The 11028-nt window shown below is 41.2% G+C and overlaps 1 protein-coding gene across 2 annotated transcripts; it reads left to right on the forward strand.

Moving 5' to 3' along the window:
• The first annotated feature begins 502 nt into the window (after window positions 1-502).
• On the forward strand, window positions 503-10595 carry MTRF1L (mitochondrial translation release factor 1 like). Of its 2 annotated transcripts, XM_059700003.1 has the most exons (8): window positions 510-922; window positions 2536-2615; window positions 3459-3642; window positions 4116-4279; window positions 6135-6252; window positions 9219-9355; window positions 9990-10209; window positions 10436-10595. In XM_059700003.1, exons 1-7 carry the CDS (start codon window positions 661-663, stop codon window positions 10188-10190), a joined length of 1146 nt encoding a protein of 381 aa, XP_059555986.1. In that variant the 5' UTR covers window positions 510-660; the 3' UTR covers window positions 10191-10209; window positions 10436-10595. The 2 variants fall into 2 exon arrangements, with proteins under 2 accessions (XP_059555987.1, XP_059555986.1); XM_059700004.1 differs by lacking the exons at window positions 9990-10209; window positions 10436-10595 and adding an exon at window positions 6391-6511 and having other exon boundaries at window positions 503-922; window positions 9219-9352.
• Window positions 10596-11028: the final 433 nt, after the last annotated feature.

The following is an 11028-nucleotide window of genomic DNA, read 5'->3' on the forward strand; positions in this document are numbered from 1 at the left end:
GCCTCCGGGAGCGAGTTCCAAGGCAGGTAAGGGACCGGAAAGAAGACTTTGCGAAATCGCTCCTTGGTTGCCTTCCAGCACTGCTGCCATGTCCTAATTAGTATGAGCCTCAGCCACCGACGGACAAAAAAAAAACCCAAAAAAAAGGTCAGCTCTCGCCCTCTTTCCAAACAATTCCATCTTTGAAACGAAAGGCCAGGCTGGCCAGGGCGCTTCCTTCGCGGTGACCTCCGCCTCGGTGCGAACATGACACTGCGCCCCATGCGCTGCCAGAAAACCCTCGCGCGGGGCATGGGAAGCAAACCCTCGACGTCAGAAGACCGAGTGGCGACCTGCGACTTCCCCCTCGCTGACCGGCTCACCCGCCCCGCCAGCCAAGTTCAAGGAGGCGTTTACAACCCAGCGTCAGAGAGGGAGCCCAAGGTCTCCGGGACCCACCCCCACCAACTTCCGCTCCGCGCCCACAACTTCCGGCCTCTGCGAATATTGCGGCACGTAAAGATTTGGCCGGAAGTTCCGGGAGGCCCTTTAAACCCGGCGGGTGTCCTGGGCCGGGCTCGGTCAGCTCGCGCCCCTATTGCCAAACCCCGCGCGCTGTCGCGAGACTCGGGAGGGGGGGAACTTCCGGTTTTGGTCCGCCGGGGCAGTGTCGGCTCAGCGATGCGGTCGCGCCTCCTGTGGGGTGCTGTGCGGTGTCTCTGGGCGCGCCCGGCCGTGGCCCCGGCCCGCCGGCACCGGAGCTGCGGGAGCCTGCCGGTGGAGGAGCTGTTCGCCCGCGGCGGGCCCTTGCGCACCTTCCTGGAGCGCCAGGCGGAGTCTCAATCCCAGGTGCAGGCCCCCAGGGGGCCTGAGCTGCTGGCGGTGGCCAAACTGCTGAGCGAGAAGGAGCGGGAGCTGCGGGAGACCGAGCCCTTGCTGCACGGTAAGGGCCGCGCCCGAGGAATCGGGATGCAACACATGCTCCTGACGCTCCGCCGGCATTTCCCACTGAGCCGCTGGCCGGGGGTCTGCACTGTCCCCGAGTTTGAAGCTCTTCACTTAGTTGCAGCCCTTTTTGGTTTGGATCAGAGGCCAAGGCGTCGTCATGTGCGTTTGGAGCCAAACCCCTCCTCTTTGAGCCCTTGTGTGCCATTGACGCAGCCCCCCGCAGCGTTTCTCAAAGTGCGGTAAAAGGACCACCTGCAGTGGTGTCAGGGGAGGTGCCTGGGAAAAGGAGACATAGGACTCCGAATCTGAGAATTGTGTGCTTTTAACAAGTTTCTCAAGTGACTAGCATGCATTCGGATCTGGATGGAGCTTAAGTTTCTGCCTTTCTAGAAGCTCTCAGGGATGCCAGGCTACTGACTGGTTCATGGGTAATCCATTGGGTAGCAGGGCTCTGGGGGGCGGGGGTGTGTGTCACGGTGTTATTTGGGGAAAGAGAATTAATTATAATACAGCTAAAAAGTGAACACAGCAGATATCTGAATAGACCTAGTAGAGCAAGGAGAACTTCTTGGGAAGGCCTGTATGCATGATCCACGGACACAGACAATGGTGTGGTAAAGGTCTGGGGGGGCCTAGCGCGGAGGCGTGGGAGGGTGAGGTGGAGGGGGTTCATGGGGGAAAACGGGGACATCTATAATACTTTCACAATGAAGATCAATTTAAAATAAAAAGAATAAAGGCCCACCCTTAGAGGATATAATGTAGTTCAACCTTTATGGATCCTTTACCATACATACTCCAGGCTTTGCTTAGCTTTCTTGAGGTATTAACTCATCCAGTTCATATAACAAACTACACAGTAGGTCCTGTTAGCCTCCTGTGAGAGAGAGAAGGGGAACCTGCAGCATAGAGGTGAAATGAGCACTCACATTACACAGCTTTTCGGGAATGGAGTTGGGATTGGAATGACTCCAGATCTCATGCTTTTAATCCCCGAACTCTTCCTTAAACCAGGGGAGAAGCGAGATTGTGGGAGCTGGCAGGTTGTAAGGGGACCATCAAATACTGATGTAAAAAGGTTGATTTTATCCTGTTGGCAGAACGGAGCCAGCAGAAGTTTTTAGATTGGGGAGTGAATGTTCAAAATAGATTTGTGGTTTAGGAAGCTGGATTTGTGGTGGCTGAGAAGTCAGCTTGGAATGAGGGTGAAGGTGACATGGACAGCAGTGTGAAGGCTCATGCAACAGTCAGGGTCAGAGTTAAGCAGAGTCCAAATTAAGTGATTTAAGAGAAACTAAAAGAACTTTTGTTAATAAGAATATTTCATGGAGGTAGAATGATAACGAAGTTCAAAAGCTTCTTTATATTTATATAGATTACCTTTTATTTATGCTTTCTTTTATCATTAGCAAAATATTTTTTAAAGCTACATGTTTATGAAAACGAATGCATAAAATGTTATTTTTAATTAATGGCAGTTATTAAAAGGACAAGAAAGACATTTTATTTTTCCCTTCAGCTACAGTAACAAAATTATTTCCTTAAATTCCGTTGGCAATTTAGCACTAATTAAGGAAAACTTAACCTACTATTGCCTTTATCTCTTAGATGAAAATGAAGACCTAAGGAAACTTGCAGAGAATGAAATAGCTTCCTGTCAAAAAGAAATAGCTCAATTGAAGCATCAGGTATAGTATTTATACAAAGAATAAAGTAGCATTAGTACTATTATTTCTAAAGACTTTTATTAGATGTTAATAAAAACAACTTAGGACTTAGTTTGTTAGTATTTAGAAATATAAACTGTTTTTTAAAGCCGGAAAAAGGTACTCCCTGTGGTCCTATTTTTAGCATACTAAAAGGATTTATAAAGCTCTGGCACAAGGATGAATGTTACATGAATAGGATTTTCCAGAAAGGCAAGGTAATATTGTTATTCTGTATCTTCTCTTTTGTTTATTTAAAAGATGAGGGTGGGGTAGACTATGAGTAGAAGATCTAACAAATCATTTAACCTTTTTTAACCTCATTTTCCTTTACATGTAAAATGAGGGAATTGGACCAGGTCTTCGAAGGGCCTTTTCACTTCCGAAATTGCAAGTTTCTTTTCCACTTAAAGATTTTTTAAAAATGCATTTTTTTTTCCTATCATGCTAGGTTGCACATTTCAAAAGGATAGATTCTTTTGCTTTCTTCACACAATAATGTCCTACTCACAGCAGGTACTTAATCATTTACTGAATAGAGAAGTGATGTAAAGTATACATGAACACCAAAAAAACAAACCTGTAAGTGCTAGCTGAACCTTATAACATTTATAACATAGGTGGTAATATTAATAATTTTTAGAAATTATGCTTTTACGGTTCTAATTGGCAAGATGGTTGGAAGAAATCAGCAGTATTAAGTTTGCTTAGAGAAACTTTAAGTAAATTAAATATTTAAAAAATCCTGCTTCTAATCATTTGCCTCTTTCTCAGAGTTTTAAGTAATGATTTATTATAGAAGGGGTGGTATTTTTTTATTTACAGATTATCTTACTTTTGGTTCCCTCAGAAGAAACAGATGAAAATGATTTGATCCTGGAGGTAACTGCAGGAGTTGGGGGTCAGGAGGCAATGTTGTTTACTTCAGAGATGTTTGATATGTATCAGCAATATGCTGCTTTTAAAAGATGGCATTTTGAAACCCTGGAATATTTTCCAAGTGAAATAGGTCAGTGAACTGTTTAATTTGTTTGGGGAAAAGTGTAGATTTATCTACGTGTGTCCTAAGAAAAGGGTTGGAAAGACTAGGCTTTCGACTTTATTTGTAAGGATGCTTAAGTAGTTTTATGCTCATCATTTACCTAAATAAGTTTGAAATTTGCAGTAAGTTTGGTATTTGCAATACCAAGGGCCTAAAAATGTTAGTCAATACTAACCACTGAATGACTGTCTTTTAAAAGTGGTATTTTAGAAGTGTTGAGTCAGTTAACACCATAAATGCTTTAGGTTTAATAATTAGCAATAAATATATTACATATTAAAAACACCATCATAGACTTGTTCAAGTTTTTCGGTATATTTTACCATCTATAGGTTGTTTTGTAGCTTTTTAAAATATGTCTCAAGATGGTAGAAGTGATGGTCAAATGTTAATAAATGATAAGAATTAAAAAAGAACTCTGTTTTCCCAATATTTTGAAGGTGGGCTTCGACATGCATCTGCCAGCATTGGGGGTTCAGAGGCCTATAAGCTCATGAAGTTTGAAGGAGGTGTGCACAGAGTACAGAGAGTGCCAAAGACGGAGAAGCAAGGCCGCATTCACACCAGCACCATGACTGTGGCAATATTACCCCTACCCACTGAGGTAAGGCATCACAGTGCCCCTTCTTGGAATCGTGGGCCTAGCACAGTGCTTTGTCCCAGAGGAACACTCACTTGACTGAATTTGTGCATCTCCTTGTTGTATTTGGCCTTTATCACATATTTTGAGTTATTTTTGAGAATGTGGTATCTCAGTCCAATAAGTATGATTTTATAACAAACTAGAGGCCCAGTGCACGGGGAGTGGGCCTAAGCCATCAGTCGGACATCTGTAGCTTTCCCATCACCACCGCTGCGCTTGCCAGCCGTGAACCCGGCTCAGGGCTTCTGGCTGAGCGGTGCTCCCCCTGTGGGAGTGCACTGACGATCAGGGGGCAGCTCCTGCATTGAACATCTGCCTCCTGGTGGTCAGTGTGCATCATAGTGACCGGTCAATCTGCCTTTCTGTCAATGTGCATATTAGCCTTTTATTGTATAGAATAGGACTAGAGGCCCAATGCATGAAATTCATGCAAGAGTAGGCCTTCCTTTCCCCGGCTGCCGGCACCGGCTTCCCTCCAGCCGCCGGCAAGCACCTGGGCTTCCCTCGCAGCCCCAGCTTCGTCCGGAAGGTCTTCTGGTCTAATTAGCATATTACGCTTTTATTATTATAGATGGGAAGAATTAAAGATGTATCAACCATCAATTTGTGCACTATTAATTTTTCTCTACTGTGAAGTTTAAAGTAGTTATATTGAGACCATCTCTGCAGGAGAAATAGTATTAACCTAATTTAATTAGGGTTTAAGACTAATGATCTTTGCTTTGTGTTGATTGGTTCTCAGAGTATCAATAGCAAGAATCCTGTTTTAATAAGGTAACAATTTGACAATTACTACTTCATAACCCAGTCATATTAAAATGGAACATATTCTTAGTGTTCACAATGAGCATACTTTCTTCTCACAAAGAAATTTGTTTATATAATAATTTATAAAATAACTCAGTGAGGATGTTGTTTCACTTACATTCTTTTGCTGAAAATAAATATTTGACTTGTCTTTCAAAATGAAGTTGGTATGATTTGAGAAGGAAGTTTAATTAAGGCTTTTTCTTTATTAATTTGGGGGGGGGGGCGCAGGAGTGCTATTTGACTGTTTAACAGGAGCCATACGTAGATACTAATCACTTTGGTTCAAGCATCTTGGGGATGGAAGAAGAGAGTTTTCCGGAAAAGGTGGAAACTGAGGTCCATGTATCATCTAATTCTAGCAACTTGTAGGGAGAAAGGGAGGGCCTATGGATGGTAGGATTCTTACTGGTAGGGTTGTAGACATGTCACAGAGTGGTCCACGGTTATTCATGAAACAGTTTCTTTAATCTAGTGCTTCTGGTGGTGATTCCCAGAACAGAGCATTAGCCTGACATCAGATCCCAGTGTCTTTATCAATTGAATCTTGGCTTGGCAATTTCCCTTTGCCTCTCCTCTGCCTCCAAAAATACTTAAGTCCTCCTTTAATTAAACAAAATAAGCCTTTCCCATAGTTCCTAAGCTAGCATTGTTTTTTCCCTCTGCCAAAGTCTTCTTGAACTCAGAAATATTCGGCAAAATCTCATTTCAGCTCAAATACTTATATTTCTAATAATAACATAAGTTCTGCTGTTCATGTGATAAAAAGAGGATAATTTATAGAGAAGTCCAGTTTCTGAGGATTAGGGTTTGTTTTTATAGTATTTTGATCTGCTACTCTTCCAAAATGAAAAGTTTAAAAAAAGGTATCCTTCTAACTACCTTCTATTAAAATTAAACCTTCTAAATTTCGTAAGTTCTATACATATTTATATTTATGGCTATTTCATTCTTTTGAAGAGTTCATATACGTAATACTTTTAATCCCAAATTTCTCTCTTATGTACAGATTAATCTAGTGATTAATCCTAAAGACTTGAGAATTGATACTAAGCGAGCCAGTGGAGCTGGGGGGCAGCATGTAAATACCACCGACAGTGCTGTCCGGATAGTTCATCTTCCAACGGGTATGTACTTACTTCTTCAACACAAAACATTGAAGAAAGAAACCAAATTCTGAATGACTCAATTTTTCACTGAAATAGATCCTCAATTACCAGAGGAATCTGTACTAAGGATTGTTATTAAATACTTGATTTATTTAGACTACTTGGCTGAAACTCTGCAGGGTAGTTGCAAAGCCAGGAAGATGAAGGGATGGATCTCTAAACCCAAGGAGTTTCCATATTAGTGACAATGACAAGAAGGTGTGGATAGCCCTTCCAGGTAGCCTTCTCAAATTTATATTGAATAGATATCACTATTTTAAAAATCCCCACAATATAGTCATTATCATGGATTCTTCTTTATAAGAAAACTAGAGGCTCAGTGCACAGGACTAGTGCACTGGGCGGGTGGGGTGTCCTTTAGCCTAGCCTGTGCCCTTTTGCAGTCTGGGGCTCTCGCAGTCCGGGACCCCTTGTTCCTTACCGCCTGCCTGCAGCACAGGTGGCAGAAGCCCGACACCACCGCTGTCGCCAGCTGTGAGCCTGGCTTGCTGCTCCTTAGCACTGCCTCAGAGGCAAAGAGGCACCCACCACCTCCGATGGGCTCCGAGCCCGGCTTCTGGCTGAGCGATGCTCTCCCTGTGGGAGCGCACTGACCACCAGGGGGCAGCTCCTGCATTGAGCATCTGCCCCTGGTGGTCAGTGCATGTCATAGCGACCAGTTGTTCCACCATTTGGTCGATTTGCATATTACACTTTTATTATATAGGATGCTCTAAATCACTAGTTTTTAGTTTTTGAAGGGGGAAGGCCATGGATTCTTTTGAGGAAATGAAAGCTTGGATCCCCTACCTGGAAACATACATGTATACAAAGTTTTCCATATAATTTCAGGGTCTTCTTTCAATTAAGTTCATCCACAGACCACCATGGGTTCTGAGTCTAGATCAGGGGTCCTCAAACTACGGCCCGCGGGCCACATGCAAATACAAATATTGTATTTGTTCCCGTTTTGTTTTTTTACTTCAAGATATGTGCAGTGTGCATAAGAATTTGTTCGTAGTTTTTTTTAAACTATAGTCCGGCCCTCCAACGGTCTGAGGGACAGTGAACTGACCCCCTGTTTAAAAAGTTTGAGGACCCCTGGTCTAGATAGTTAAGCAATGGAGCTATATAAATACTTCTTGGGCCTGCAGTATCCTGTTAGGTAGAACTGTAGTGATTCACTTGTGATAAAGAGCAGATGAAGAGCAAACCTGAGTTATCTAGAAAGAGAATACAAGACTCTCTTACAGTGACCTATCTCAAACAGGTATAAATACCATTGACTAGTAGTGGTTGATGGGAAGGATAGTTTGATGTATTTTTCTTTTCTTAAATATGCAGAACTTGTCATGTTAAACCTTAAGATGATGTCTTACGTAATACATAGTATATAAACTAGAATAGAGAAAAATGGATGGAAATATTAAAAACATGAATAGTGATGATCTCTGGTAATGGGATTAACTTTTTAATATATTTGTTTCTATGATGAGATTTTTAAAAATTGATACCTCATTGAGGGTATGAAAAAGCAATCCATATTAAATTATAAATTTTTTAATCATATTTGAGCATTTATTCCAATACTGCTGGCAGCATGGGGGAGCAGCAGGTCATCCACAAAAATCTGCTCTGCAACCTCTCCAAACCAGCTGCTTAGATAGGGTGGGACCAAGATTATATGGGGAAGTAGGCTCTGCAGGCTGGGGTGGGACGCCATTGTTTTGGCAACTAGGTTGTTGATCTTTCCATGATAATAGGCAGTTCTTCAGTGAGAATGGATCTCATCCCAAGGGTGACTCCCTGGGTTTCTAACTCCCAGCCAGGCTAGAATATCCTTTCTTTAATCAGAATAAGGCAGTCATGGTTAACAGAACATGATTAATATTTCCCATAAACATAGCTAGTCCCCAATGTTATATTTTTGCCCCTAACGTTTATGCCACAAGAGCAGATAATCTATTGCTGCCTGATTCTCTGGAACTGCCTCCCTGATCTGGCTCAGCTCTTGATTTATCCCATATGTAAGTCTAGTAGTGGCATTCAGGGCTTTTACCATGCTACAAGCCAGCCAGGTCACTTCTACATTAAGGGAGCCCCACTACTAGCGGAACAAAAATGGTTAAAGCAGTATATTCAGCATGGCTCTACACAGATGGAGATCTTTGTTGCAATCCGGTGCCATGGCTGTGAGGTCTCTTTTGGTTTGGATCATGTGATGTTTCTGGAGCATAAAGATGGTCGTTCATCCCAAGAAACAAGCCCTCCCCCCCTCCCAACCCCCCGCACTGTTTGCAGGAATATATGAATAAATAGTTACTTCACAAATCAGAAACTAACCAGCCAGCAGCTGGTAGTATGTCCATTACTTTCAGGGAGGGCGAAATTATCAGGACAATTCATATTGTAATTATTAGATACTTAAAGACAGTAACTAGAACACCTGGTAAAAATCAGACATTCACCACAGGACGTTACTGCAGCAACCTTTAGAAAAATCATCCCTGCATCCTTTTCCCAGACAATGGGTCCCAACGTATAAAGGTCCCCATCTGTGACTTTCTTCCCAAAAGAATAGAATAGTTCTATGTATCAGCAGTAGGTGTCCCAGCTCCTGCTAGGCAAAATGTAAAGGTCCGATCTTCGTAGGTCCCTCCATTGCCAGCTTCAGAGCAGTTGGAGTGTGAGATGCATGTCTCAGGGTCTTAATTTTATTGTGTAGTATGTATGCCTTCAAAATGGAAATACTTTGTGCTTTAGTTCACACTTAAATTTTGAGTTTTCTGATAACTATAAGTTGTTTAAGTCTTCCTTTTATATTAGAATCCTATTTTTCTCATAAAGGAAGACGAAAAAGGATGAGAAGGAAAAGTATTCCTTAATAATAAAGTGAAGATAATTTTTTTTAATTAAAACTCTTCGATTCTCATAACACTATTCAGGTGTTGTTTCTGAATGCCAACAAGAGAGATCTCAACTGAAAAATAAAGAGATGGCTATGAAAAAGTTACGTGCAAAACTATACAGCATGCAGCTTGAAGAAGAAACAAATAAAAGATACAATGCTAGAAAGATTCAGGTAAAACTGAAATGAAAATACTTTTAAAGGATAAACATTTAATTGTTTTTATAGTAATCTTATACCTATGATCTGCTTTCTATATTCAAGGGCGTTTTTCTCAGACTTTGAATCACATAACTAAAAACAGATAGATATATGGTGTCTCCATTCTGAAAATTATGGAAGATGGAAAGTGAACTGAACTTTCTTCCTATTATTTAACTAGAGACATTTTACTCATACTGTATTAATGGGAAATACATCACTTTGTCATCATTGAAGATAACTAAGTTAATTCACAGAGATTATATATAGTTACCATTTGAATATCACTGTGCCACCCTTTATGTACACATCACTGTGTAGTAGGTATTATTTGTATTTTACAGATGGGGAAACTAAAGTTGAAATAAATTGCCCGAAGTCCTAGAACACTGAAGTGGCACAGGATTCAAATACTAATTTGTCTGCCTGTAAAGCCCCTGTTATTTTTTCTCTATGTTCCCATGTTATTTGAGGAGACAGGTTAAAACTTGGTTCTTACATTATGTTTCAGATTATAAAGCAAGAGCTTAATTTCCAGTTACGTGAAATTTGTAGGTTTAGTTGCCCTGAATTTAACTGTATCTCATCTTTTTTTATATATGTATAGATTGGAAGTAAAGGAAGGTCAGAGAAAATAAGGACATACAATTTTCCACAGAATCGTGTCACAGATCACAGAATAAACACGTCACTTCATGATCTTGAAACGTTTATGCAAGGAGAGTACCTACTGGATGAACTTGTACAGTCATTGAAAGACTATGCGGATTATGAATCGTTAGTAGAAGTTATTTCCAAAAAACTTTAAAATGATTTGTTATTGAAGACTTTTATGCCGAACCGGTTTGGCTCAGCGGATAGAGCATCGGCCTGCGGACTCAAGGGTCCCAGGTTCGATTCCGGTCAAGGGCATGTACCTTGATTGTGGGCACATCCCCAGTGGGGGGTGTGCAGGAGGCAGCTGATCGATCTCTCTCATTGATGTTTCTAACTCTCTGTCCCTCTCCCTTCTTCTCTGTAAAAAATCAATAAAATATATTTAAAAAAAAAAACTTTTACAACTAATGAAAAATTTTACTACAGCAAATCAGATTGTGTGTAATCATCAATATTGTCTTGAAACATGAGTTAACAGGAGCAATATACATATTTTTAAGAGTTTATGTAAATAAATCTCTCAAAATGTATTAGTAAAAATATACATACAATATAATCATGGCTCTGGTTATGTATTTTGGACCCCTTAAAAGAAATAGACAAAGGAAAGTCATTGTTTTATGTAAGATATTTAATGACTGATCCAAAATTGGTTTATTATAAAACACTTCAAACATATAGTAGAAATATGACAGTAAATACTGTATTAGTTAAGGTCTAGTCAGAAAACAGAAACCATACCATTAAATGTTTTTTGAGTGTTTTTCCTGATTTTAGAGAGGAAAGGAGAGGGAGAGATAGAAACATCAATGAGAGAGAAATATCCATTGGCTGCCTCTGCACACCCCTTACTGGGGGTTGAGCAGGCAACCAGGCCATGTGCCCTGACTGGGAATCCAATCTGCAACCTCCTGGTGGTGGGATGATGCTCAACCAACTGAACCACACTGGCCAGGCCACACCATTACCTTTAATGGGGGTGATTTTGA

This window comes from Myotis daubentonii, chromosome 6 (genome assembly GCF_963259705.1).
Source record: "Myotis daubentonii chromosome 6, mMyoDau2.1, whole genome shotgun sequence".
Lineage (NCBI taxonomy): Eukaryota > Metazoa > Chordata > Mammalia > Chiroptera > Vespertilionidae > Myotis > Myotis daubentonii.